Consider the following 27595-nt stretch of genomic DNA (forward strand, 5'->3'; position numbering starts at 1 on the left):
TCAAAACTTGGAATCTTACTTGAAGTCACTATGTGGTAACGTCATGTTTCATGTTACGATCAGTACCTTGGGGGTTGCTCTCAGGGTCCTCAACCCCGAGAACTATATAAGATGGTACATCAATCACATCACATATAATCATTCATTAATCATAACTCAGTGGTATCTATATATACAAGAATCTAGTCAAAAGTAATAGCCGCCTTGATTGCAGACTTGTTCTTCATCGCCTCTAGGCATTGCTCCCACTCATTGATATTGAACACCTTGTTCACGATACCCTTGACCTTTACCTTGCCAGAGTCAAGGTAATCGATGGCAGCAGGGAACTTGTATGTCTCGGAGAAACTTCCGATGATAGTAATCTCATCGCCGACTGGACTCTGTGTTAGTGGTTGTACTGTACACTGCATGGAGAGGAAGTGTTACTTACAGATCTTGCTGGGAGGCCAGGAGACGCGGGCCTCGTTGTTGTACACGCCGTACACGACCAGCTTACCACCGCGGCGAACATAGTTGATGGAGTCCTCCAGGATCTTTACACTGCCAGTGGCTTCGACAACGATGTCGAATCCGTAGGGGTTCTCCTTCTTCAGTTTCTCGAACTGTGCGCTAGGGTCCTGACGGGACAGAGCGACATATTCATCACCAGCATCAAGAGACTTGGCCAGATCCATCTTCAGACCTTCGGGAGCGGCCACGACAACACGGCACGCACCGCACTGGCGGAGCAACTGAGCAAGGATCTGCTGCGTGTTAGACAAATGTGGGACAGAACTTCGGATCTAGTTTGACTTACAAGACCTGTGGGACCAGCACCGAACAGCAAGACGGAAGAGCCCATCTTAGGAGCGATCTTGTCTAGACCATGAGCAGCGCATGAGGCGGGCTCGAGGAGGGTGGCATCGACATCAGAGAGGTTCTTGATCTTGAATACCCTGCCAGCTACCAGAAGTCAGCGATGCCATGACCGTAATTGTCAGGCTCTGTCGCTACTTACCAGGATAAGCGCAGTACTCGGCAAAGCCACCGTTCATAGTAACACCGTGAGCCTCGAAGTGTTCACAAAACAATTCATCTCCACGGCGGCAGTAGAAGCATTCACCACACAGCTCCGAGTTGTCCGCGACGACCCGCTCACCGACTTCGAAGCCCTTGACCTTAGGGCCAACAGCCGCGACGACACCAACAGTTTCGTGACCTGACCACACATATCAGTATGAAGTTACCTCGATGGAACATGGCGATGTGGAGTGGTTGCATACCAGGAACCAAGGGGAACTAAAACATTGTCAGCACAGAGTCCAAGAGCTGGCACGTTCAACAGCACAAAACATACCTTGGCAATGAATTGACCCTCATGGATGTGCAGGTCTGTACCGCAAACACCGCAAGCCTTGACCTTGATCTATAGTAATCTGTCAGCACACGACCATCCTGGATATTTCAGCTACCATGGACAACTGGCACATACCAAGACATCATTGTCACGGAGCTCGGGAAGAGGAACGTCAACAACAGCATGTTGCTCGGGCTTCTCATATCTGATATGGATTAGCGGTTGAACAGTTGGATGAGCAAGAGTCCGGGTAGGCAGTCATTACCGGAGAGCCTTCATGGACTGAGGAAGAGGCATTTTGGATGGGTGATACCTCTAAAAGGAGTCAGCAATTGACTAACTAGTATGCAGTTGGTTGATTGCCAAGGGGAGGGGGTCCTACAAGGATACTGGGGGAGTAGAGATACAGGTAAGTAAGAGAAGTGAGAATGTGATAATTGATTGATAGATTGATCGGAAGATAATGAAGGAAGAAAACAAGCAGGAGAGAAAGAGCGAGGAGAGGGGGTATTTGAATGTGCTGATGGAGGGGAACTGAGGGGAATGAAGTCCGTATGCCGAAGCGTCCTGTCAGGTTCTCCGGTTTGGTCCATACAAGTACCTCTCTTTCTCTACTACTAGTACATGTTACTATACCAGGTTCACAGTGCTCCGGCCAATCCCAGTTGGATCTAGGCCAGTGGGGCCGCATCAGTTGACTTGAACGAGACCGCCTCTAGAGCAACAAAAGGTTGCACCAATCCGTCCTAGCGGTATCTTAGGATTCTCTCCCTTCCGAGTTTACACAAGTCAAAGCATAAATCCAGGTAACAGTACAGTACTGATTGATACCTTCCTACTAATGCAACAAGTTTGTTTCCCTGAGTCTAGTCATTCCCTACTGAACTGGTGGTCGTGTACGTACTACTAGTAGTACGTACAGTACACAATGGAAAAAGAGAAGCCCAAGAGAGAGGACTGAGAAATGACTTCATAGAATCACCCAGAATTGAGACCCACACTTGGTCTAAAATAATTTACATGCGGCAAGCACCACAACACTAGACTCGAGTCATCGTGTGATGACTTCACTGCCCCCCACTTCGCGTCTCGCAAATAACCTCAACATACCCCAAGCAAGGCAATTACGGAAGAGAAGAGGCTCTTCAGGAACCATCCAATCGAGACAGTCAGGTTCCTGAAGGGCCTGGGATGGAACCTGATGTCAGAAACTTTCTTGACCGCAATCGCTGGTATCATTCAATCTATGAGAACGTGAATGGGGTGTACCTTCGGAAATCCAACCGGCCAAAGTTCGCGGCTTGCTCCACTTTTTTTTTCTGACTTGGGTCGGACCTTGCTGTCACTGAACTTCTACGGGAATTATCCCTCACTGTTTTCATGGCCTACGTAGAGGGGGTCAGGTGATACGATACTTTGCAAGCATCGAAATAGTACAGAGTGTGCATGAGGGCTCAATATGTTATCCGGCTTGCTAGCCAAGAAAGAAAGTCTTGAATAGAGCTCGGAGTTCAACCAAAGGTATAGTGTACAGAATCATGCTACCCAGAGCTGATTCCTACCTCTGAGTCTCCCAATTTTTCTTTCAGCAGTCAATGATGCTCGCCAACTGGGGTAAATTGTTATCGCCGAGGACAAACGTATACCTTCTGGCTACGAGACAAAATATGGGGGTTAGAAAAGAAAAGAAAAGAAAACAAGAAAAGGACTTGAACATTATGCGAGGTATAGAATTATATATTCACTTCTAGTGGCTCCATGTATCGAAAGCACCAAACAAAGCCGGAAATACAGCCATGGACAAGGATACTTCGGTTCTGCCCAGGTCTATGTTTCACATCCTCCTAGGAACTAGTAGTTCATCCTACCTATCTATACTGTACAGTGGGGAATCCCAAAAGAATAAGATCAAAAAGGCAAATAAGCCGACTATGAAAGAAAATACTATGCATATTCTTTTTACCCCATGAGGATAAAAACTCCCCGGATATGGATATGGTCATCACAGCGTCAGAACCAGTCGTCCCTGGGATACCAGCCCAGTGACATGTCTATTTGAGGCCAAACCCCTCACTGTTGAGCACTGCTCCCCAGAGCATTCGCTCTAATTGTTCCCGTGTAGTATACCGATACAATCCCAACATATTAAAACATGTACGTGCGGTTGGGAATCGCCACGACTCATCGCCTAGACAGGCCACCCGAATGGTGAGACTGGTTGCCCCCATGGCCGGGATACGGTCACTGCCCGTGATAAACGATAGTATTTTCCGCTGTGCCTGCGGCTGGGTGTGCTCAAGGAATTGCCAGAACCATTGCACGACCGGCACCGTCTCAGGACGGGGTTCAGACCAGTTGTCATACGTGGCAACTGCCCGTAGCGATGCCACGTCCAACGGTTCGTCTGAGCCGCGCACTAGAAGTTCAATCTCCTCGGGACGGAAGAGAGACAACGCATTACCGCCACAAACAGTGAAGAATCCTCGTTTGAAGGGCTCATACTGTCTGGTAACAGCTGTATCCAACAGATAATGGACATACAAGTCCACGAATTCCCGTCGGTTTGCATTGGTAACCGGTCGTTTCTCGCCCCCAGAGCAGAGCGGCACCGCAACTACCTCGCCATAACGATCCATAGGAGCAACAAAGTCATAACAGAAGGTTTCCGCAACATCTCCTTCGAATTCGAGAAGGGCCCGGAGACCCTTAGCAAGCGTGGGTCGATACTCAGCCAAGTCATCAAGGCTACATTTGTAAGTTGACCGCGTTGTTGAAGGTTGCGGTCCAGACGTCTGTGGCGCGGAAGCCAAAAGCTTTTTAAATGCGAAAGGAGGTAGGTTAATGTCAAGAATTGTCGAGTTGTAGATGGCTAGGCCCAGTAAAACTCCGACCAAGAAGAACTGCTCCGAGGATTCAAAACAGTACGGGTTGAAATAGCAAAACTGAGAGTCCTCGTCGTAGATAAAGAGTCCTGTAGACACATCAGCATAAGATTGGATCAAGGTCAACGACCGAGTTACCGTGGTGAGGGTCAAAGATCTCCCTGACAAGTAGTAGGAACCATTCCTTGCGAAGGCCGCCTGCGTCGACACCCTCTTCGCCCACAAAATCAATGCGAAGGCCCTTCTTGATCTCTTCTTGACTGGAACCTACAACCTCGCTAACACCTCGGAGACTGTCATCGACCAAACAGTCGCGACGAACCCTCAACACGAGATACTGGCTAATCGCTTTCCGACTCAATATACTATTAAAGAAGGCCTCGCGGGCTTTAACTTCCATTTGCCGGCGTGCATCGTGCTCAAGTATATGGATCTTGGCCCAGATACTGAGGAAGAACGGGTATTGGCAAAAAGAGAACTTCGTGGTTTTAGACTCCCAAGCTTCAAAATCTGCCACAAGGTCCGAATAGTCTAGCAACGTATTATAAAACGCGCTGACTGGAACAATCTGCCCTCGTCGGTATCCTTGGGATTTGGTTGCAGACGCCGCCGCATCTTGACCGAGTATCCCGTCCGGCTTTCGAGTAACGTTCGCATTGTTGGCAGTGAAAAGTAGTGACATCACTCGCGCTGCCGCTCGAAGCTGCCAGTCGTCACTATAGACAACTGGCTGTTCGCTTTTGTCGTTGGCTTGTTTATTGGTGCTTCTTCCATTAATGGCGGCGTGCAATTCAGCTGGCGTATTACCGGCAGCGCTAGAAAAACTTGGAACTAAATCGTCGTCGTGCTGTGCCGATTCGCTGCGCTTCCGCCCATGTTGGCGAGTCAGACGATACGTCACGAAGCTGCCGACGAGATCAACAAGCTTCTCAAACTGCCCTGCCGAAAACCGTGAAAACCAAGAAACGAGATAATGATGACAGTCATTCGGCAAGTTGGCCAACAGACCCATAATCCGCTTCACGATACCAGAGTGGTGGCCAGGGCCTCCGCTCCGATGCCTGGGGGAAGATTTGATATCGGGAGGCACTAGTCTATGGCTGGTATTGTTCGGATTTGAAGGTCTTCTGTTACTATTGGCTGCAGAAGCGGCTGCAGGATGAAACACCAGGTGTTGACTCGACGAGTATATCAAGGGATTTACCAGTAGTATCAAGAGGAATCTGACATCCTCCGGTTTTTTCAACGGCCGCCGGGGTCGCTTTAATAAATTCTCAGTAGCCTTCAACAGCGTTCTATGCAGATGCAAACGCGACTCCACGAAATCCCTTTCAACTAGGCTCATGTCGGCGGCATCCCACTTCTTATTCCTTGCGTAAGCCTCTTCCCCGCGCATGTCCAAAGGCTTCAACCCTGACCATTGTTCGACCCATGACGTTCCTGCCGTCAAGATCAACTGATACCAGTGTGCAAGTTCAGCCCAGTTAATGCGCGGACTCCTGGAGCTGACAGTCCTCGTAGAACTAGTCGTTTTCTCTTTCGGATGATGAGGCGAAGCTTGCTCACTATCATTCATCCACCAAGAAGAATTTTCAGCCAAATCGCCAAGGAGGAGAGTCTTCGCGTCCGGTTCAAATACTGAGTGTGCATGCGTGACACTGTTGTCCGGTTTTTGCTTTGGAGGGCTGTTCTCACTTGCAGGCGGTGGTGCTTGTTGTGTCGTGGAGAAAGAACTGTTGAGGCATTCACACCCCTTGAATGAAGTGATTATGTACTCTTCCAATGCCCTAAATATATACGGGCGACTTGGCCTATCCCTGACTGCATAGTCGCATGGTCGCCCTACTTCCCGTGGCGAGCGGTCTCTTTTTGGCCTGTTCTGTGCGTCCCGGATCCTCATATGAGAACCTCTCCCTTCTGTTTGTAGCGAGAATGGGGTAGGACTAGGTTTCAGGTAATTTGCAGTACCGTTCATCCCATCCAGCTTTCCAGACCTACTGGATGCGGATGCACTACGGCCGCGAGGGTCCATCTGTCGGGGTTCGGTTAGGTAGCCAGATGATTTACCCAGAGATTCCGATAGATCTTCATCTTGCCCACTAGTGTGCTTGTCTATCTGGGTTGCCGCCGGGGAGGCTCGTGGCCCAGGTCCATCCAAGAGTTGTCGAAGATAGCTCGAAACGCATTCATCAATGATAGCCTTCGTTCGTTCGACGGATAATGGAATAGCTAAACAATGCAGACTGAGGTTAGATGACAGGTAAACATTGGAAAACATATAACGCTAGAAAGCGCACCTTTCCTGGGAATCGTTGGTAGTGGTTTATCGTCCTTCCCTGGATGAGCATGCCCGCTCGACTCGGTAGACCCTCTGTACAGTTCCAGATCGTTGACGGTGAGGCATTCTGTACATCGAAAGACCTTGAGGTTCCGAGGCCACCGAACAGTGCAGTTGCATGTCATGCACTTCCCCATTGTCAACTCCTCCCCAGGCGATGAACGCGGTACGCCTTTCCGAGGACTGCTGGAAAGGGGATCGGGTAGGTAGGTGACCTCGTCGTCATCATCGGAATCTAGAAAGTCATGCTTGGATATCGACCTATTTCGTCTTCTACCGGAAAACGGTGACGGGAACGGATGACTGATCGAACGAGAATGACCTCGATGTTGGAAATGGTGTGGCGGCGAGGTTGCCGGGTTTGCGACCATGGTGGGCAGAAGCTGAGCATCTTGAGACAGCATAGACGGGGCGCCCCTCTCTATCGGCAAAGGAGGGAGGGGCGCATTCAAATCGACGACATTTGAAAGTGACGTTGGAGGGTGGGATGGATTACGTGTGGTCCGCGACGGCATATGGGCGCATTTGTATATTTAAGACTCTTATAGTCTAGTTGATTCGATCCCGGCAATGGAAACGAACGAGGTACCGGTGGAATAGAGGATGACAGTATCTTAAGTTGTCACCTGGAGATGTGATTCGAAAAGATGCAGCAGGGGTTCAGCTCAAGTAAAGTATTAAGAAGCAGTAGGTAACCGGGACCGGATCCTGCCGAGAAATAAACCACTGGCAACTAACTTAGGCACCGAGGCACTAGCACTCTAGGCATGGGAAAGGGAAGGTTAAAAAAAATCGTGTTCGTATTTCAATTTCTTGACAACCGGACGTTAAGGAGCAAACAGGAATTGGGGGGGGAGTTTATGTAGCACCGTTCCAGCAGAAAGCAATTGGAAGGGGAGAAAGACGGATTAGGGAGGTGGCATGGACCACAATTGAAGGTGAAACCGTGACTTAGTTGTAAGTCACAATCCGGAGGAGCAGAGCGCCTTAGGCACCCTGCCCACGCCAACTTGGCCCAATGAGTGGTCGGCCCATGAACGCCAGAACAGTTAGTCAGGCGCCAATGTGACGCTGATGCTACTATTTTAGGCTTCTATAAAGTTGAAAGGTCTCCATAATGATAAAACTCCCTCGCCCTAACGGTCAATCCCCGCTGGAGATATCGAATCTCAGGTTAATTGGATGGGTGTCAGCGTGCAATTAAACCTGTCTCTTGTTTGAAACATCGCACTCGAATTTTTCCGCCTTAGGTAATTTTCGGGGATTTCACCTCGAAAAGAACCATCATTCCATCGATCTAGTGTTCAACCTCATCCCATCCATATATTCTATGTCACCAACGCAGCGTCCGAGGTCAGTCTCTGCGTGAGCAGATTACATGGTCTACAAGGTGCTTCATGCGGTTGAACAGAAATCATACTTCGTTAGGGGAATATAAAGATGAACCAGTGAAAAGATTTTTGCTAACATCCGATCCGAAAGATCTGTTGCATTATGCTCGCACCCATTGCAAGGATATAGTCATAGAAGCGAGTTTTGATCGAGATAAACACATCCTCAGAATGAGATTTTTTCCACGACACACAACCCCAGCTATCCAGCCAACTACATTTAACGGTATCTCCAGTAGCTCTGGGTGTTCTGGAGCTTCCAGGTGTGGCGACGGCCAGCCTTGGTGTTGTTGTAACGGTGACCCTTGTTGATACCACGGGACTTCTTGCCAGTGGCGGTGAGACCACGAGCCTCGCGGTGCTATTTGGAAAAACGGCTATATCAGTAATGGTTCCCTTCAAAACATTTAGCCGTAGAAAACCAACCTTGTGGACAGCGTTGCAGATCCAGTTGATGCGGGCATCGCGACGGATGGCCTTGTGCTGGGGGTCAACAAGGATGACCTCAAAGTACTTGTAGGTGGAATCCTGGTTGATCCAGTAGGAGTTCAGGACACGCAAGTTGGCGCAACGGCGGCCAACACGCTCCTCAGCGGTAGCACGGAGAGCACGCTGGTACTTGAGCTGGTTGATACCCTGGTTGGTGGGCTTGCCTACAATCGGAACCTGCTTAGCAATGGTCTTTTTTCACCTTGTTAATGATCGAAAAGTTTTGCATACCGTAGGTGGCACCCTTAGGAGCGGGCCTCTTGCGGCCACCGCGTCTCACACGGATACGATAGACAACATAGCCCTGCTTGGCCTTGTATCCGAGACGACGAGCCTTGTCGGGGCGAGAAGGACGGGAAGCACGGTGGATAGCGTTCAGTTGACGGAGCTATATTGATGCACTCTCAGCAAAGTTCAACGAGTGTATAGCAAGACACACGGAGCCTTGTGTGCCACATCCATCCGCCGGCGAAAGAAAGATCGTATCGAGCCGCCTAGCAACACCCTCTGATCAAGAAAAGGTATCTTATGGCATAGCACACGAGCATCCGGCGGGATGTTAAACAATCGATATTGAGGGGGAAATTCTCACCTCCCAGCAACGGACACGGAGAAGGAAGCGAATCACGTCGGACTGCTTCTTCTTCTGGATTTCTTCCACGTACTTGAGGGCACCCATCTTGCAACTGTCAGCGTCGAAGAAAACGATTGGGGGTCCTCAAAAATTCCAAAACAATTCTTGAAATCATCTGACAATATCAGAAGAACATGGGTATTAGAGACATACCTTGTCGGCTGTGGCAGGTCGTCTGTTGTCGTCGAAGTCGCTGCTGAGATGTTGAAGGAACGAGATCTCTTCAACGAGGTTGTGTGTGGGACGCTAGGAAATTAGGCGAGATCTTCCGCATCCACCAACCAGCGTCCAGGTAAGCCGTTTCCGTATGCCTAAGGCGTCAATGATCTGCCAAGGAATAAATCGCGCCGAAAAAAAAAAATCTTTCAGCGTTATTACTTTTCTACTCCAAGGCACCTGTAGTAACCCTAAGGCCTCAAGGCAGCACATTTGTTTGCTTTGGGATAGTTCTCCTATCACCTTCCTCGAGTGGATGCATATGGCCCAATAGGAAATATTGAAGGTATCTAACCGTCAAATCATGTATTTATTATCCCCTTGTATTTTAAAGACCTATTCTTCATGCTCTTAATGAGGCTGGCAGGAATAAGAAGCATTTCAAATAAACATCGCCTCGACCACTACTACGAATTTAGAACACAAACAGAGGCAGGATAATACAGCAGTTAAAGAGGAATGAAAAGAACATTTGCAGGTGCAAAAATTGGCACCGCGCCAACTTCTGGGTGCAGAATTAAAAACATTTTCAAATAACCGAGCCATCAGGTCGTGAAGCTGGAAGTCTATTAGGTATCAGCACTAGCGACAGATCATTATCGCCGTTGATCCGTGACATGCATTTTCTAATCTCTTTAGGAAGAAGCAAAAGGAAATAAAAGAAACCTCACATTGCACACGAAGGGGAATAAGGTAGGTAAAGAGTGGCAGGGATTAAGGGGAAAGTGATACAAGACGAGCATAGAGAATCAATCGAAGCTTTAGCTAGACGAGACAATTGTGACATGAAAAAGGGAGGGCAATGAAAAAGTATTGGAAGGACAGACGTGACGAATAGCTGGTTTGCAATGTATTTGTTTCGTCTACCGAGCCCCAGAGAAAAGAATCTCGAACCATTTATTTGATGCAGCAGATGAGGCTCCAGTTGCAACCAACCAGCGCCCTGGACATGAATGAAATGTTGTGAAGTCGTCATCCGGACAAACTGCTTCTATAAGACTCACACCTGTTCTCGACGTCATGAAGCATATAGTCTCGCAGATAGGAAGCCTTGGGACCAGACTTAGGAGTTGAGCGACAGTCCCTGAAAGCGACCTGCCCAATCCGCTGGGTTCTGGTGAATACGAGGACCAGCGGTTGTGCCAGGACTTGTTGCATAATCGACATAACTAGACTCCAAGCCACCGTACGCTGTTGGTGGATAGGGAGAAAACGGGTCCCCGGTAGCGAGCGCACCCAAACCTGATTCTGGCTGGCGGGAAGCCTGCCCGAAAGGTTGGTAGGACTCTGTGTAGACGTTACGCAAAGCTCCCATCTGATTGGCAATAGCTTCTCTATCGACTCCGTCGCGAGCGTGGCCGTATGTTCTGTGTTCTGTGTGGTGAGAACGGTCTGATTGAGACTCTGCATTGTAGCCCAGAGGGTTTGGGGCCTGCAACCCAGCAGTTGGGGGCGTCACAAATGAAGCTGGATTGATGGCTGACATCCAAATCCGAGTCTTGTAGATCTTGAATAAATCAGTCACGAGAGAGTTGAAGTTGATGTAGGAATCCGCGAAGTAATAGAAAGTGAGCTTCTTCCAGTCCCTATAGAAAACTATTAGCATCAAGGGACATCAATAGGTATCTTCAATAAGGTGCTTACATTTGAAATTCCGCATCAAGTATTTCCATGTTGAGCCGATGTTCTGCGACTTTCTGTTGACAAACCCGCTTGGCCTTTGCCTCGTTACCTTCCTTGTCGCGCAATGTCAAAATCTCATGGTTTTGTGCCAGTCTCTTGATCAACTTCGGCTTTATATCTGCAGCAGACTCTTGCACCCCATGGGAGCCATGAGGACCCATGCCACCAATGGTGCTGCGGTTGTTCAGCCCCCCCGAGGAACTGATAACGTTGGCAGCTCCGGTCTGACCTTGTCTAGAAAACATCATCAACCATTTGTAATGTTCTTCGGCATACTGTTGTTTTAGTTCACGAGCTCTTTGCATGGAAACGTTGGCGTGTTGGATGGTCCCAAGGTCGGTGCCACGGTCGGCTTCGACGATGACTAAATCACCAGGTTTCACCTGAAGGCCGGTGTCTTCTTGGATGTAGAAAACATCCGCACGATGGCATTTGAACGTCACAATGTAAAGAAGCTGGTTCTGGTGTGGATGCGCGAGGCCAGCTTGATGACGGGCATAGGCATTCGGCATTGTATATGCGTGGTGAAGGGAAGTAGGCACTGCCGAAGGAGCTTCAGCGGCACGAAGAGCTTGGTCTCGAGCAAAGTAGGATTCTGCAAATCGACGAGCTCGTAAATACTCCGTTTCCATCTCATGCTCCTCGGGACGAGGGGCCATATGAACATGATAATACTCACGATTCTGGCCTTGCGCATTTGAAAGGGAAGGTTCAGTGACACCAGCATAGCTATCCTCCCGGTCTCCAATCCCAGGCCTGGAGGTTGCAGCTACCTGCGATTCGCCAGATATGGAACCGTGTCGAATTGGGATATCAGCAAATGAGTGTCGTCGACTCTGAGGGATGTCAGCCATACTGCCAAAGCCGAGGGAAGACTGCCAATGAGCCTTTCTCGCATTGTCCAGAGCTCGATTTTCCAATGCAGCGAGGTTTGGGAATTGTTTCTCTAGATTAGCCGAGTGTTCGGAAAATCTCCTTCTGGCACTGCCGTGGATACTGCTGTAACCAGGGATGTCGCCTACTTCGTCAAGGTCTTCCACCGCCAGGTCTGATTCTTCCGGAACACTGCCGCGGATGCGATGCAAGTTATGAGCGCCTGCGCCAACGACGTATCCACTGGTCGCTGAAGCAGATGACATAGCACGGTCTCGGAAGCTGTTGTCTATCTGCCCGGCGGCCTGACGCAGAAGGGCGTTTTCTCTCGAAAGTTGTTCAATGGTGCGGGCCTGGTTGCTGGTGTAATTACTGAGACTATGGTCCGAGTCATTGGGGCTTCCCTCCTCCCCGTCATCATCCTCGCGAACACGACCGAGGGTAGCAGGGTCGTGGCCCAACTCTCCAAGAAGGCTGGGTCGGGACGAACGATGTTGCAACGCAGAGAACTGGCCACCATTTCGAGAGCGAGCGCCCGAATAAGCCACCCCAGGCTTGTTTCCCACTAGATTCAGAAATTCTGGATCTAACTGGCCCACTGAGTACGACTGCGAACGATAGGTCTTAGGGGTCGGATGAAGTGGAATATTGAAAGGGATCGTCGATTCGCCAGACGTCGTGCGGGTTGTAGGGCTCAGCAACTCATCATTGAAATAATTACTTGCAGTAGAGGGGTTAGACATAGTGGGCGACGGGACGATTTCAGATAGGCGAGGGGGCGGCTCTTTTCGTGACTCGGTGTTCCAAATGCCAGTACCCCATGGGAATGTGCCACTCCCAACATGGTTCCAGTTGATTGAACTACTCATTACCGGGCTCGTGCTAGGCCATCCAGATTGGTCAGTCGCAGGACTGGTTGGGTTCGAAGCGCCTGAGGATAATGGGCCAGTGGTGGTCAGAGAAGCTTTTCGGTGAATATTGGTAGGGACTTCATTGAGCCATGAGGTACGACGAGTAGGTTTTGGAACGGGTGCGACAGTGGATGTTGATGTAGCCTGCGGATGCTCGAAGTCATCATCGGAGGACGCCAACGCCTCTGAATCAGGGGTCGAGCGGCGAACGCCTGGATGTGTCTTCTCCAGCCTGGCTGAAGCGGTAGCACTTGGCGTGGAAGAAGTACTGGGCTTGGTCGCCTGCACGGGCTTATTGGCTTGCGCAGCCATAATGTTACTTAAGGTTGAGATAGCCTCCCTCCCAAGGTGTAGAACAGGACAAGTCTTGTTAGACTTCTAAGTTACGAAAACAGAATAAGATAGATCTAGATGTAAGTATTAGTCAACCGCATGCAATAGGCTGTGGATAGGAACGTTCCCAACAAGACGGTATGATCAGGGCAGCACACCGGGAGGTACACTAGATACTCACCTGGACTTATAGAGTCAAGATCAGCGGGCATATGCCGATAAACAGAATAAGCGTTAAATTTAACCCTCAAATATGGGTAAAACGAATCACCAGTCGGCAGTTAACGGTAGAATTTAGGCGAGCGTGTGTAGTCAACTTTCCAGGATTAGAAACTGAGTAAGGTTAACAGGTGATGTCGAAACACTCTATGAAATTTGAAGACAAGTCTTTCAAAACAACAGGCAAAGACAATATGAGATTTATAAACTCTCTTATCGCATTCAAGGTCAGTTCAGTTTGCATAGATATTGCAACGATAGATGTGCAGTGGAGTGAACAGAACAGAACACAGAACTTCAAGAGATGCATATAGAGAGATAATAATCAGAAGATAGGATGCAACACATGTGGAGAAGCATAGAAGAAGGCAAATAGATAAGTGGTAGAGTCAAAGAGTAAAAGGAGGAAGTGAAAGGGTATACACCGCCAATAACTGCCGGCGGCAATATTGACAGTTGTAGTGAATTGGTATAGAGCATGTCAGATGACACCGATGGGGAACACTCCTTAACGCGATTTAGTGCCTAATTCATTCTCCCGCAAATTACCCAACAGAACTGAGGGCATATCGGTGAATACCTGTATGACAATGATTTGTTTCGGGTCTCTGCCATAGCCGCCTGGTGAATCCGACCCCATTCTATATGGTAGCTAGGGCAGATACCGATTTCTGTTGCGCTCCACTAACCAGAAAGCTTTGTGCATATTGATTGAATGAGAGGTTGATTCTACCACATGACAAAGCTTCCCCATTGGGTCCTGATCAAATCGCGGGGAAAGAAAGAAAAGAAAAAGAAAACATACAGCAGAATGCCCGGGGGGTTTTGTTGATTGCTCAAACACTCATTTCAACAACTTTTGAACGTCACTCATAGGAAATTCTTTGTACATACCGTTTGGAAGTACAATTTCGGATCAAACCAGGAGCCGATATAGGAAGCGTAAAATATTGGTGATAGTGTCAACAGGTTACTAGAAGCAGATGAAGATCGTGATCGCGTCTGTCGTCAACCATGAGCGATTATCCGCATGCCGTCGCATGATGCCTCGACTCACCAGTCTAATGAAAGCGAAACTTTTCTTAATAGTCTATCCAATCCCAAATAACAAAGCAGTCTTTGAATCAGATGGGCATCTCCGTTGCAAACAAAAAAGAGAAGTTAAAAATTGCGCTGAAAGAAGCGACCAGGCTTCTGTCCGAACGGTACGATGCGCAGGTGTCTTGTAAAAGGCCGTAGGCAAAGAGCTCGGCAGGAGAAAGGCCCCTATCCGAGCGAATAGTCGATCTGCTTCTTTCTTTTTTTTTCCTCTTTTTTTTTTCCTGCTTTTTTTGAACGGTATTTTTTCCAACCTTTTATTATATATGAAAAATAGTACCCAGCTCACTTCAAAGTGATTTCGTTCACGGGGAAATCCTGATATACTCGAAGTCGAGTCGCGACGAGGGGGGTTTGTCTAAAAGCGCGGGTCCGTCGATGGTAGTGTGACCATAAGGCGGATGACGTTGGGAATCAGAGTGGCTCCAGTAGGTGACTTATGGGCAGATCCCCTTAAGAGTAGCGCATCTTCGAGGCGGGCGCACGCGAGTTGAAAGATCAGGTCAGATAATTGAACAAATTGTCGCTAGATTATAAAGGGCTTTTTTTTATATCTTCTTTTAATTCCCTTTTTCGCTGGCTGTTGGTATTTTCGAGAAAAGGTTGGGTACGTGACGAAGGAAAGTCCAAAGCGGCGTAGCAGCTTCGTAAAGATGTTTTGGAGAGAGCCGGACTGTGGCTTCTGCAACGTTGCTGGATCGATCTGTCGCCCCAAAATGCGGGAGGTGGGCCAGGGGCACAAGAAGGCGGGAGGCGGTACTCTTATGGTTGAGTGCGGTTGAGGACGAGAGAGGTGACGGGACGATCAAAGTGGTATCTGTCAGAGAGGAAGAAAAGGAAAGGCAGATGAGGCGAGGAAAATGGAAAAAATGGGGGGCAAAGAGAGAAAAGTGAAAAGGGAGGAGAAAGAGGTTGTACAGTCGTAGAAGGATGGATAGATTAAAAAAGAAATGAAAATGAAATGGGAAAAAGGTGCAAGCTAAAACCGTCGCAGCAGCTAATGTACCTAAACCTCAGGCCACTGGAGCGGACACGAAGGAGGAGAAAAAACGAGCCACGGGTCGGGGCACCGAGAGGAAGTGGCGCAAGTGGTCCGTCAAGCTACTACCATAATCGTGGTTAGGTTCAGGGAGTCAGTTCATTCAAGAGGGTTGGTTCATTGGTCTGTGCCTTTGAAAAGCATCCATACATGGATGTATGGGCCAGCCAATGTAGACTTGAAACCGGGAGCGATTTTAATTACTTTTAGGGGGAGGGCGGGGTAATATTATTTGACAGAAGTATCTAGATAGACTATGCATGGGATGGTATGAGAAAAGACGCGCGCAAAGATTGGAAACATTTCATGTGCACCGCATTTGTGGGAGGGAAAATGATATAATACTTACTAGTACTTCCAAGAAGCATTCATCGAATTCGACCATTTACGAGTCTCGGTGGTACTCCAGGTATAGAATTAATATTAATGTAGCAGAGATCATGTAACATGTAATGGAATGGGTGGCGGCGGTGGTAGTACTTGGTGTAGTATGACAGACAGGCAAGGAACTGGTCGGCCGTCGATGGAACGCTCGGAGTGGGTCGAGTGGAGGCCAAGCTGAAGATCCTCCGGGGTTTTCACTGGCGTGAAAAGGGAATCGATGCCCCGAGCCACCTCTCAGCGTCCTTGGATTTCAGAACCAAGCAATGATATATTGTTACTAGGAAGACTAAGAAAAGACCGAAAAGGGAGAGAGAGAAAAAAAAAGAGAATAAGATACTACAATCCAATCAATCCGAATTTTTTGTTATCCATTCAACTACATCCCTTAATTCCCAGCGCATGCGACCGTATATGTACAGGATATTAACAGCAACAAAAGACAAGCAATAAAGTCTTTAAGCAGATACTACCTTGTAGAGAGCGGTACTCGGCATCACTGGGACTTGGTTGATTGACTGAGTTCTAAGAAAATTGTCGGCTGACCATTAGCACTGATGTGTGTGTGATCTTTTCCCCATCTGCCCCACCATTCGTTCCTTAGGCCACAAGGAATCAACCTGAACAGGGGAGCTAGTATCATGTATATGCCAGTGGGAAGCAAAGATATGAAAAAGGTGAGGGAAGGAATTTAAAAATTAAAGTCACCCCCCAACCTTATCTATTTGGCAAAACTTCTTTAGTTTTTATCTTCTTGATGAAAGGAAAAGATAGAGTAGTGGATAGAAATTAAAAAAAGGCAAAAAAAAAAGTTGTTAACCTATCAGGCCACTCTTTTGTATCATAACGTCATTCTACCGTTACGTTACACTCCACCATACCAGAAAATAAAAACGAACACAAATAATAACATTCATAATAATTGCAGAAAGTCTCCAGGGTAAATAGTGTCCAAGCAAACGACTTATTCAGGTCCCAGGTACATAATTAACCCTCCCTAGGTGCATGCTTCCATCGTTAAGTTAGATAGCTTCAGATATTCATCCCCCCCCTCTCTCTAGAAACTCCCTCTTAGCCAACCATGTGCAACACTAAAAAAGAAGCGCATCCGAATTGCGGGGGAAAAGCAATGAATATCCGTCATGGCCTCCTATCCAGTAGAGTTAAGGCCGAAGGATCAATGCCCGTCCAATTACGAGAAGTAAGTCCCCCATGTCATGCAGGATCGTCTGCCGTTCCAAAATGCGGAGAGAGCTTTCCCGCATTGGTCTTCGTAAACTCACGATCCGCTTTTCATTTACCTCTGCTTTACCTTTACTCTTCCTTTCCTTTCCTTTCCAGCCGTCAGATGAGAGTGATGGAGATATTTTTTTCGTTCCTCACCGAAATCCAAGAAGAGTAAGTTCACGTCTCTGGGGCCCCTGTCTACCCCTTCCTCTAGTTCAAGGGGGTGCAGCGTTACAGGCAGCATAGTTCTCCATGAGAAAGAGCTCGGGGCTCCACCCATGGTTGTGAGCTGTTGGACCCTTCTTCCGGCCACTTTAATGATGGGTAATGACCTCAAAAGGGCTACTAACCCACGGATCGCTCTGAGGTGCATTCCAGCCTTCACCTCTTTCACTATTAAATTATTTGAACCGAGACCGGATTAGTGACGTGGGGATGTTGCACGATTACTCTTCTTGACCGTCATCTGATTATATTTCTTTGATCAAGGTTTGGTTTATAAAATTATTTTCTCTTTCCATAACTTTCTCCTCTCTTCTGTTTGATTCAATTCTCCCCGTACCACTTATATTCCCCGAGATTCGCTTCAATCGGTCCAAAAGTCTTTCTAGCAATCTTTAACTGGATGGCGGTCTCTACCGATCACATAGTCAAAGAGTATTCATCCACATGCACACAAATGTATATGCACAATTCAACACGTACATACATAATACCCCCGACTTACAGTACGTCTCAGCCACACCATCGATAAAAAAATAAATATAATATAATAAAGAATAATCAAAACAATAATTCCCCTCCTTCGACAACCGGCCGTATATCAAGGCTGATCCGATCCCCCAATTCCCAACCTACGGGAAGACTTTCTTAATTAGACCTGCATCTAGAACCCGCGCAGCCCATTGCAGACTCTCTATCTCCAAATATTCTACCCACCTCACGCAATGGATGTATATCCTTCAACACCAGGTGCTTCACACTCATTAATGTACTTCAGAAATCCCCGTAGTATCTAGGCCCAGGGATAAACCAACCCCTCTCCTCATCCGTGACAGCGTAGTACCAAGACTAGACTAAATTAGCCCTACGCTTGAGCCCCCCCAAAGAAAGTCCATTGCATCTTTAGGCTTCTTTCTCCAAATTGGGAACTCCACCTTCCGCGCTCCCACCCGACGCTAGTAACTTTGTTTTTAATTTCCCCTTGTGGATTTTGGGCTTGGGAGGATGTTGTTTCGGAGATGTGCTCAGTTGCTTCCGTGATTTTTGATTATTTTTCGTATTTGTGAATTTAGGCCTTCTAGCTTCTCTATGTCTGGGGGCTTTTGTGGCGACTGGGATTGTCGGGAGATTGTGGCGACTTTGGGACCTTTTTAATTTTGTCGGGGGGATGATGGATGGTGACAGTATTTGCGCCGAGGTAAAGGATATGGGCTTGGTCTTTCCGTAAGCTTACAAGTTTTCATGGATGGCTTCAGGGATTTGTTATATGGCAGTTAATATTCAGATATTACTGTTTGTATATCGAGAATAATCTGCAACGCGCATGTTATTCTAGTCATTCAGTATTGTACAAGCCCTCCCCCAATTTACCGAGGGGCATATATTCATACGCAAAGCTCTTCTATCAACTCATTAAACCTTGATATGCAAACCAATGGTATATAAACGAAACAAACACACGGCATGAAACAGTGCTTTTATGGGGCCGAGTCCAATGTTCCCTTGCCTCCCGTAGATGCGGTGGCAGCGGCTCCCTTCTGCTGGCGCAGCTTCTCTTCAAACTTAGCAAACTCGTGCATTGAGATCTCCTCTTCCTGATCCATCACCTGCTCAACTCCCTGCACCTCTTCGATCTGTTCAGATGGAACAACCATTAGTAATTGCTCCTTCAAGGAAAACCAAAAATGGAACTTACGTAGTGCATAAGCATGGACTCGATGCCATTCTTTAGCGTGACAGTGCTAGAATCGCAGGTCCGGCAAGCACCGCGCAACTTCAGCAGCACAATGCCGTTCTCGAAACCCCGGAGCTCGATATCGCCTCCGTCTTCCTGAATTGCCGGTCGGATTCTCGTTTCCAGAAGCTCCTTGATCATGCCAACAACCTCGTCATCCTCCTCATTGTAGCTGAGCGAATCCTCCTCGCCACCTTCCTGCGCGTGCTCCCCGGTCTTGGCGATCGTGTTGACAATCGGCTCGCCAGAAGTTACGGCCTGTGTGATCATGCTAAAGACTTCGGGTTTGATGTGAGCCCAGTTTACATCGCTCGCCTTGGTTACGGTGATGAACTCGGGTCCGAAAAATACCGAGGTGACACCATCAACGTTCAATAGGTTTGCGGCCAAGGGGGAAGGATGAGGAGCAGCGAGAGTAGAGCGTGGGGACAGGTACTCGAGGAACGTGGTCGGAAAATCCTCCGGGAGGATGCGGTGGTTAGGGATGAACTTCAGAGCCTAGAATATCATGAGTTTATGGATAATTGGTGAAGTCTGGAGAGTGGATAACTTACATCGGGGTTTGGTGTGTTCTCGGTTTGAATGAAGATCGATCGCTTGCTGACCGGGGATGGCCCATTAACTCGAGTCGCTACAGACTGCTGATGAGGTCGCAACGTCGGCCGATGGCGAGCCTCCGATGCAGTAATAGCTGGCAACCGAGCCGAACGATGAATAGTTCGGTAAGAGGCAACAACATTGGGGGTGATGTAGCGCGAGGAAGTCTCAACAACGCTCAAATGCTGCGTCGTGACTCTGGAGCCGAGGATCGTTCGCCTGAGCATTGTTCCGGATAGTAAGCTGACAGACATATTGTGAATTTAACAACCTGTATGCTGACGTATCTGGTTTCTCTGTTTGGGAAATGTTTTTGGATAAGTTGATGGAAAAGTACAATACTTTCTCCGACCGCCCGGCCTCTGACGCAATGAAATCCACGTGACTTCGGGAAAAAGGACTTGCTGATAAATCGGCAATGCGCTCGAGCCAATCATGGGGAGGCCGTTTGGCATTTCTGATGGAAGACTTAGCATCATATTTCCGCGGAAAGGCAGGGACCGGAGTACGAGGGCTCAATGCAGTGTTTCTGCTTGTTCGAAGTATCCCACCTATACACCAATTGGCGTATAATTAATGGCAGTGGTACCCTCAATTTTTAATAAGATTGCCTTCATTCGGTTGCATGTCCATTCTTGTTCTATACAGGGTGATTAACATGTACTTCTTCCCTACCCACTATATGGATATTTTGCGTGTAAACTCTAGGGTCGTAACTCATAATAGGTTGTGGTAGTTGCTCGTTTGTAATTGTATTGTCTACAATAGAGCTGAGATGAGAAGTTGGCCATTCTTGCTCGCGCGTTTTCCCTCAAAGGTGGGGGTAGAGCTAGTAGACTTAGAACTGATAACATATAGCAGTCTTTCATGTATGGTAGACGGTATCTTTAGGGCTAATGCATTCCACATAAAGCGTGCGTCCGACGAACCTTGGCACTAGTAAATTGAAGCTGATCTTCGATAGCCTGGCTGAGCAATGCTTTCTTGGTGCGCTGCCGGCTTGTGCTGGTCATACCCGACGTGGTCTGATGCTTTGCCGAATTGTTTGCATAGGTGGTTATCGCTAGACCTAACACAAGCGATTTCATTCAGGCGATGTTGGTTTGAAAGAAGAAGATCTCTGTCTTCGCGAAGCACGATACTTGGACCAAACCATGTCCTTTAGGAAATACCCGATACTGAGACCTAACTGAGGCAGAAGTATACACTCCTTGGCATCACTTGCATTTCTCGGCCAATTCATGCACGCTATAAAACTGTGCGCTCTGACTCAATGGGGCGAGTAGTAATTGGGCGCCCACGGTTTTCAAATTAGGCTTGTACGCAGTATATAACAGAGCGGCAGACTTGGTCAGTACAGTACTCCGCTAGGGTGATGAAATCTGTTGTTGGTTCAGAATTCGGTGTGGCCGCGGAATCTGGGTGTCCTTCGGAGGGAGAGTTGCAGCTAGCCGGAGAGATATGGTCACCTGAAATATCAAGAATCTCAAGCAGCTGGGTTATTAGTGGATAAAGCAAAGCCAATGTACTTCAGTATAGTAGATGAGCCTCTGCATATTTGAGAGCTGGAAATTGAAAGGGCCTGTAGAGCAAATTTGTGAAGAGAGAACTTCTAAAACCTTTTCGAAAAGTTGGGTCAGCGGAGAGTGCCGAGGGCCTTCCGAGTTCATCCTGCATCGTGAAACAGATCCGGTGAAGTTTCTCCTCGAGGGAGAAACAAGAGGATGTCAGCTCTCGACCGATACTTTAATTTGATCGTGACATTCAACGCCTCCCTGGAGAAGTTTATCGACTTGTTCCATCAAAGTGGAACACTCCGCCAACTTATCAATGAGCTCGTCTTTGGGCTCAGGATTATCCGTGTTTTGGGATAAGATTGAGATGTTGTAAAATCTGGACGCTTCCGTTTCCCAATAGCATCACATAACTATTTTGCTAAGCAATAGCAGGACGTAGTGATCCACTCAAGGAGCTGGGATACTGACAAACGAACTTAAGTTACGGGAGAAATAGCGTTGAGGCAACGGATTCCTCATCTTGATCAGAACACTGGTTAATAGCCGCAATACTACTGCCTTGAACATAGGCAATCCACGCTCCGAACCTGGGTGGGGAGCAGTTGATCAACTGAATCGCTGTCAGCCCGTGTGAAAAGAACTAAACATAAAATATGTAGATGGAACACAGGCATATCCGGGGTCCGTACTTCATACAGTTGAAAGATTATTGTTGTATATAAGACATCTTTTCCGACTTTTTCCCCTGAGCTAATCCTGCTATTTAGCACCTGAATGGCATTGCTATAAATCTTGGTGCTGTACAGCAATAGATGTTTGTCTTGGTTTTGTTTTGCAAGGAAGGCCGTGGAGAGAGCAACAACCGCTTTGTCCAAAAGCAAGCTACTTCCAGAGAGATCTGGAAGAGTTTGAATGATATTCTTCCCCATTCTTTCGTGTATATACTGTGACGGATGCGAAAACCAATCTATGAAGGACTGGAGCAATTGCGAACGGACCTCCGCAATTGTGTTCAGCCCGAGGGAGTCTGGGTCACACCTGATCTACTTGATGCGCTTTAGGGCCATCTAGATCTAGTAGTGCTTTTGGTCGCCGGCTGGGCTTCTGTGATCCATCATCCGTCGTATTGGAGGATTTGTGTATAAAATCGCTTGTCCGCTCATAGCCGGTGCAGACAGGGCTATTCTTGACGCACCGAAGACATTCCGGCTTGGCCTCATCGCACTAACCACATATTATAAACCAAAAAGGCCTATTGCTTGCTGGTCTTTTGTATACTATATAGTCTTACCTTTACCTTCCGACGTCGACGTCGGGCATGTGTTGCACCCAGTGGATTTCAAAACGGTACTCCGCTCATGTTCGTGCGCTGAAGTCATCTCACTTTCAAGTTGTCACGCGCTACAAGAGAGATGGAAGCGAGGCGATTGGGTTTGTAACTAATTGATCGTACGTGATTAGACATGCGAGTGTTCCTTCTGGCCAGAATACTACTTAGAGACGGTCCTTTTCTAATTACAAAGTGTACACAGAAGAGAGTCGCTCGGTTTTGACATGGACGGATCACGTGGCGGGCGTGCTGAACGTGTAGTCCTCACTTTAACTCTATTTCTCGTTGCTCCGCAACCTTCCCTGGTTTGGGGTCACGTCTAAATTTTTGTTGTGATCTCAGGGGAAAGATGGGCAGAATGATGCTGTATCAGCTACACGTACGTAGCCTACTGAGGACCGGATGCCATTCTGATAGATCTCAATTCTATGGACGTCTATATCAACTATCTTGACCGCATCTATTCTACTGATAGGCAAAGCCTTCAGGGGCAGGTAGGTAGGTAGGTAGGTACTATTTAACGTCACTCGGCGGATCACGCGGCAACGTGATCCGCGGCCTCCCTAGGGGCAACTAGACGTGCTACCTAAACAGAAATCTCACTAGGAACTAGCTAAATACATGCTTGAAGTAACAAATCTGAACAATATATGCTGAAAAAGAATGGAAGAAGCGCCTGGCACTATCCTGGCCTGGTCATCTGGAGGTGGGAACCTGCTTCGGCTACCTATAGGTAGAAGGGGATGCCGTCCGCCTCTATCCAGGTAGAAGTATAGACGCCTTCAGGGGCAGAAGAGTTGGTGATCCGGCCAAGCCACTAGGTGATCACGTGTCTCGTATAGATTCATAACAATTTTGGATATAGGAAAAAAAAAAAGGTCAACAACATCCTTACCAGTCCTCACATAGATTCTTTGACGAATGAATATCTCAGTAGACATGATTCCTATCAAATAGCGCATGTCCCTTCATGTACATTCTGAGAACGCGCCGTAGCCTCATTTCAAATCATGGTACCCCTTTTTGATCCAGTACTCGATCTTACGTCTAAGAAGCGTGTGGTCCAGAGGAGTGTATCGAATATCAGGTCGGTCGGCTAACGCTTCCACTGTATTAGTAGCCTCGTAAACCGGTGTGTGCTCCTTTGTTTGGAGCCGTGTCAGGTCTCGCAGAATTGGCTCCTCTAGCACGGGCATCAGGGGAACCAGAGGGTTGTCAGGTGCTTCCCGAACTTTCTGAACCCAATCCTGATATGGGATCTGCTTGACCGGATATCCCGCTTTGCTGAGAAGCACACAAGTTTCTTCCAGGTTAACTGACTGGGTAACGTCGGGTGAGACTAGGCTGTACGAGTGCCCGAGGTTGTGATTCTTCGAGGCAATATGCAGTATTGCGGAACATACGTAGTCCACCGTGACATATTCTAACCTCTGGTGTGGTAGTTCTGGCCAGTAGCCCAATTGAATGCAGCCCATGATCAATCGAGAGAAAAAATCGTCGGGATTGCCCACGGCACGCTTACTATCTCCAATAACAAACCCTGGACGATATATTGCTACTGGCAGGCCTCGGTCCCGTACTCGCCTTACCATCTCCTCAGCCACCCATTGGCTCTGTGCATATCCGGTGTCGTAGGGTGTAGAGCCTAAGTGTGGTTTTAACGGTTCATCTTCGCGGACCCGTTTGGTGCCGAAGATCAACCCAGTGACGCTCCATACATCGATACTAGACACATAGTGTAGTGGCTTGCGGCGCCCAGAAGCTGCTAGGCGGATAATGTTCTTAGTGCCGATAATATTTGGTTCAAAATGGCTTCGATAAGGCTCGCACCAGTTCGTTTTAGCCCCGACATGGAATAGAACACTAGCCCAATTCGCGAGCCAGGTAAATTGGTCTTCGCCTAAGCCCAGCGTATCGTCAACCAGATCCCCCTCCAATATTATGATCTTCTGCATCTTTTTTAAGGAAGAATCCCACAGGTCGTACCTTTCCAGTGCCTTTTGGATGCGGTCGCTAGCAGTGAGCTCGCCACGACTTCTAGCCAGGCAGGCTATCTTTTTAACGGCTGGTAGGGACAAGAGATAGTGTAGCAAATAAGCGCCAACGAATCCGGTAACACCTGTAATCAAAACTCGACCCTCTGTGTCGGTTTGCCATTCGGGTAGTAATTGTATATCATCAGCCAGATGGGAGTCCTGCTCCAACTTTGAGATCTGTATAGAACTATCACTGGCATTGCTGGTTTGTCGGAGTAGACTAATTAGTCTTTCCAATGTTGGGTTGGCATGGAGTTCCTCCATAGTCACTGATTTACCAAGGTGTTGCCTGATTTGACCTATGAGCTGGGCGGCTTGCAAGGAAGAGAACCCGCGAGAGAAGAAGTTGTCGCTCATATTTATATCCGGAGCACCGAGGAAGGCCTGCATTGCCGATTTAAGCCAGTTGAGCATATTTGTCGATTTAGAGTCCTTCAGATCGACATGAGCTTTTTCTGACCCATCTTCCTGGGGGTTCTCATGGGCATTGCTGGGATCTAGCGCATTATGATCAACTTTGCCATTGGACGTTAGCGGAAACTTCTTGAGTCGTTTGATTTGATTCGGAACCATGTAAGGAGGTAGCCTTTCTTTTACCCAGCTGATGAGGTCTTCGGGTCGAAAGTCGTCTTCCCATGACTCAGGGATTACATATGCAACAAGAATGTCTGAGTCACCGGTGGGATGGCGCATTACACTTGCTTTGATATATGGGTTCCGCTCCAACGTCCGCTCAATGTCACCTAATTCAACCCGATATCCAGACCGTTTGATCTGTTTATCCGCCCTTCCAATGTAATCCATGCTTTGTAGTGGGATCCTCCACTTTCCTATGTCACCTGTTCGATATACTCGGATAGACGCATCCGAATCCTGTCCCAGCATCTGGGTGCTGCAGTAAATGAATCGCTTATTGGTTTCATTAGGCTGATTAACATATCCTTGTGACAATCCAGGACCAGAAATGCAGATCTCTCCTGCTTGATTTGTGTTGAAGATGGGTCTAAGTTGATCATCCATCAGGCAGAACCGAGTCTGACCAACAGGCTCACCAATGCCAATTCGTTCACGCTGAGTCTCGCCCACACTGACCAGTTGCAAACTGGAAAATGTCGTGGCCTCCACTGGCCCATAAGCATTCCATAGGTGCTGTGGTGCGCCGAATGTGAGTACCTTGCGCATTACGTTGACGTTCGCAGCTTCACCAATTACGAGAACATGGCGCAAACCGCAAAAGGTTGATGGGGAGTGCAGGCAGATAGTATTGAAAAGAGCGGTCGGTACCATGACAACCGTTATCTTCCAGTCACTTAAAAACCTGCCTAGAATAAACGGGTCTGTGACGATGGTATTTGGAATGATGGTAATAGTTGCACCAGAGAGGAGCGTAACCCAAATCTCAAAGAGAGAGACATCGAACCCTGGGCTGACGAATGCACCTACACGATCTGTTGGGTTGAGGGGCGTGACTTTTGTCGAATGTGCAAGGTGAAGAATACTGCTGGCAGAGATCTGAACGGCTTTCGGTTTCCCTGTTGATCCTGAAGTGAAGAGTATATGACTACGATGACTCTCAGGGCATCCGGTTAGCACAGAAGCCGTGCTCATAACAGCCAAAAGTGCATTCTTTTCATTCGCAATCTCCACTGGTATAACTTCAAACTCTGACACCCTATCCGCCAGTACTCTATTGGTGATGACATATTGGCTGCTTATACCATGCAACATGTCCAATAAGCGCACATTGGGTATAGACGGCTCGATAGGCACGCATGTTCCCCCAGCACGAAGGACAGCAACCTGAGCAATGATCTGATTGAGCCCAGACCCAAGGAGTATACCGATCGGCTCTTGAAAGCTGATCGATTTCTGGCGTAGTTGCTGGCTTAATACATCGGCCCGTGCAATCAACTCTGGGTAAGTCAATTCGACCTGCCCGTCTATGACTGCAATTGCATTCGGGGATGCATTTGCCCTCTGAGAAAGAAGCTCTTCCATGGCGCTGTATAGTGGGCGACGTATGAAAGAGAATAGAATAATTTTGGGAATAGAAAGATACCTTGCTTTGCTCTTGAATGACAAGGATCATAGTTGTTGTAGCGATGACTTGACTTATTTCCTGCTAGGGATTATATACTTAGTAGCGCCATGCTGAGCCGAGACTTCAGGAAACCACCTCTACGCAAACAGATAATCAGTTCTTGGTTATAGACAACTCCCTGTCAAGGACTAGCATGTCTGGACTATGACAAGGTACGCCGGAGATGTTACGTGTAGATCTGCAATGAGAGTTTGTTGTTAACCTTGAGAAACCCCAGGACAATCACGGGAGACTAACATAGCAACGCCGTAAGCCTCAATACATTGTATAACATAGATGGGCTGGCTATAAGTGAGTACTCAATTACTCATAAGGCGCCACCATGTAGGATATATGAAGGATTGTTATTCATATGGTTGGACCTTGTTAATGAGAGGCTCATAAAATTGCCGTACGACAAAGTTGAATGTTTGTGCTTCCACGTCATTCACTGCTAGGAAGGCTGAGCTGTCGACATTGTTTAAAGTTCTTCGTCTCCGTGGAGGAAAAAATAACTTGCATCAAGAGCTCATTGGATAGATTAAAGTTGGTGGTGTACTCGTCGCCCATGGACTTCAAGTTGATACTGGAACTGATCACACCTGGAGAATCCCCGAAATGAATAAAATTTTGCCACATATTTCCCTCCATGGATTACAGGAGTCGGCGGGCTTACTTTACGAGGAGGATATGGTTACGTGACTCTACAATATGGCTAGGTCATCGATAACCTCGTCGCTGCGAAAGTGATCGCCGCAAATGGCTGAGAGCTGATAGCATCTGACGAAGAGAACCCTGATCTGTTCAGGGCTATCCGGGGCGCAGGTCGACGCATTGGCATTGTGGTCGAATTCACGTTCAAGGTTCACCCGCAGCCGCATAGTGTATGGACTAGTACCATCTCGTTTGCTACTGACAAATTGCCAGATATCGTGGATTCGCTAGATCTCTCTCTGGCGCATCCCGAGGGGAGGGCAGCCGCGGAGTGTGTGCTTGCCCTATCTCCTGAGATGACGGACGCTGTG

General features: G+C 47.9%; 7 protein-coding genes across 7 annotated transcripts; 1 reads left to right on the plus strand and 6 right to left on the minus strand.

Moving 5' to 3' along the window:
- Window positions 1–182: 182 nt before the first annotated feature.
- BDW43DRAFT_311062 (zinc-dependent alcohol dehydrogenase family protein) lies at window positions 183–1636 on the minus strand (the record flags this gene model as incomplete). Its single annotated transcript, XM_032047110.1, has 8 exons — window positions 183–376; window positions 434–746; window positions 800–945; window positions 1001–1201; window positions 1266–1281; window positions 1340–1408; window positions 1475–1544; window positions 1605–1636. 8 exons carry the CDS (start codon window positions 1634–1636, stop codon window positions 183–185), a joined length of 1041 nt encoding a protein of 346 aa, XP_031900554.1.
- A 1456-nt stretch (window positions 1637–3092) lies between these two features.
- On the minus strand, window positions 3093–7575 carry BDW43DRAFT_275996 (HECT-type E3 ubiquitin-protein ligase). The gene is made up of 3 exons (XM_032041910.1): window positions 6519–7575; window positions 4360–6450; window positions 3093–4310 (listed from the first exon to the last, which is right to left on the minus strand). The coding sequence occupies exons 1-3, from the start codon at window positions 7072–7074 to the stop codon at window positions 3391–3393; spliced, it is 3567 nt and encodes a 1188-aa protein (XP_031900555.1). The 5' UTR covers window positions 7075–7575; the 3' UTR covers window positions 3093–3390.
- Window positions 7576–8170: 595 nt separating this feature from the next.
- Window positions 8171–9118, minus strand: BDW43DRAFT_311064 (60S ribosomal protein eL15; the record flags this gene model as incomplete). Its single annotated transcript, XM_032047111.1, has 4 exons — window positions 8171–8311; window positions 8377–8603; window positions 8671–8827; window positions 9032–9118. The coding sequence occupies 4 exons, from the start codon at window positions 9116–9118 to the stop codon at window positions 8171–8173; spliced, it is 612 nt and encodes a 203-aa protein (XP_031900556.1).
- Window positions 9119–10093: 975 nt separating this feature from the next.
- BDW43DRAFT_85432 (PSP1 family protein) lies at window positions 10094–13303 on the minus strand. The gene is made up of 3 exons (XM_032050598.1): window positions 13271–13303; window positions 10934–13163; window positions 10094–10875 (listed from the first exon to the last, which is right to left on the minus strand). The coding sequence occupies exons 2-3, from the start codon at window positions 13066–13068 to the stop codon at window positions 10353–10355; spliced, it is 2658 nt and encodes an 885-aa protein (XP_031900557.1). The 5' UTR covers window positions 13069–13163; window positions 13271–13303; the 3' UTR covers window positions 10094–10352.
- A 3597-nt stretch (window positions 13304–16900) lies between these two features.
- Window positions 16901–17543, plus strand: BDW43DRAFT_276037 (uncharacterized protein). Its single transcript, XM_032041911.1, has 2 exons — window positions 16901–17159; window positions 17210–17543. Exons 1-2 carry the CDS (start codon window positions 17039–17041, stop codon window positions 17476–17478), a joined length of 390 nt encoding a protein of 129 aa, XP_031900558.1. The 5' UTR covers window positions 16901–17038; the 3' UTR covers window positions 17479–17543.
- A 1210-nt stretch (window positions 17544–18753) lies between these two features.
- Window positions 18754–19861, minus strand: BDW43DRAFT_311066 (NifU family protein; the record flags this gene model as incomplete). Its single annotated transcript, XM_032047112.1, has 3 exons — window positions 18754–18909; window positions 18972–19508; window positions 19565–19861. The coding sequence occupies 3 exons, from the start codon at window positions 19859–19861 to the stop codon at window positions 18754–18756; spliced, it is 990 nt and encodes a 329-aa protein (XP_031900559.1).
- A 3591-nt stretch (window positions 19862–23452) lies between these two features.
- BDW43DRAFT_311067 (non-ribosomal peptide synthetase) lies at window positions 23453–26488 on the minus strand (the record flags this gene model as incomplete). The annotated part of the gene is made up of 1 exon (XM_032047113.1): window positions 23453–26488. One exon carries the CDS (start codon window positions 26486–26488, stop codon window positions 23453–23455), a length of 3036 nt encoding a protein of 1011 aa, XP_031900560.1.
- Window positions 26489–27595: the final 1107 nt, after the last annotated feature.

Source organism: Aspergillus alliaceus (genome assembly GCF_009176365.1).
Source record: "Aspergillus alliaceus strain CBS 536.65 unplaced genomic scaffold BDW43scaffold_21, whole genome shotgun sequence".
In the NCBI taxonomy this organism is placed as follows: domain Eukaryota; kingdom Fungi; phylum Ascomycota; class Eurotiomycetes; order Eurotiales; family Aspergillaceae; genus Aspergillus; species Aspergillus alliaceus.

What these genes read in the sequence shown, in the direction of transcription:
- BDW43DRAFT_85432 (XM_032050598.1), bottom strand. Translation starts at nt 13,068, where the DNA reads ATGGCTGCGCAAGCCAATAAGCCCGTGCAGGCGACCAAGCCCAGTACT. An exon ending in CTTGATGCGGAATTTCAAAT is followed by an intron (nt 10,876 to 10,933) that starts GTAAGCACCTTA and finishes AGTTTTCTATAG; the next exon opens with GGACTGGAAGAAGCTCACTT.
- BDW43DRAFT_276037 (XM_032041911.1), top strand. Translation starts at nt 17,039, where the DNA reads ATGTCATGCAGGATCGTCTGCCGTTCCAAAATGCGGAGAGAGCTTTCC. An exon ending in TTTACTCTTCCTTTCCTTTC is followed by an intron (nt 17,160 to 17,209) that starts CTTTCCAGCCGT and finishes TTCGTTCCTCAC; the next exon opens with CGAAATCCAAGAAGAGTAAG.
- BDW43DRAFT_275996 (XM_032041910.1), bottom strand. Translation starts at nt 7,074, where the DNA reads ATGCCGTCGCGGACCACACGTAATCCATCCCACCCTCCAACGTCACTT. An exon ending in ACCAACGATTCCCAGGAAAG is followed by an intron (nt 6,451 to 6,518) that starts GTGCGCTTTCTA and finishes TGCATTGTTTAG; the next exon opens with CTATTCCATTATCCGTCGAA. An exon ending in GATCTTTGACCCTCACCACG is followed by an intron (nt 4,311 to 4,359) that starts GTAACTCGGTCG and finishes ATGTGTCTACAG; the next exon opens with GACTCTTTATCTACGACGAG.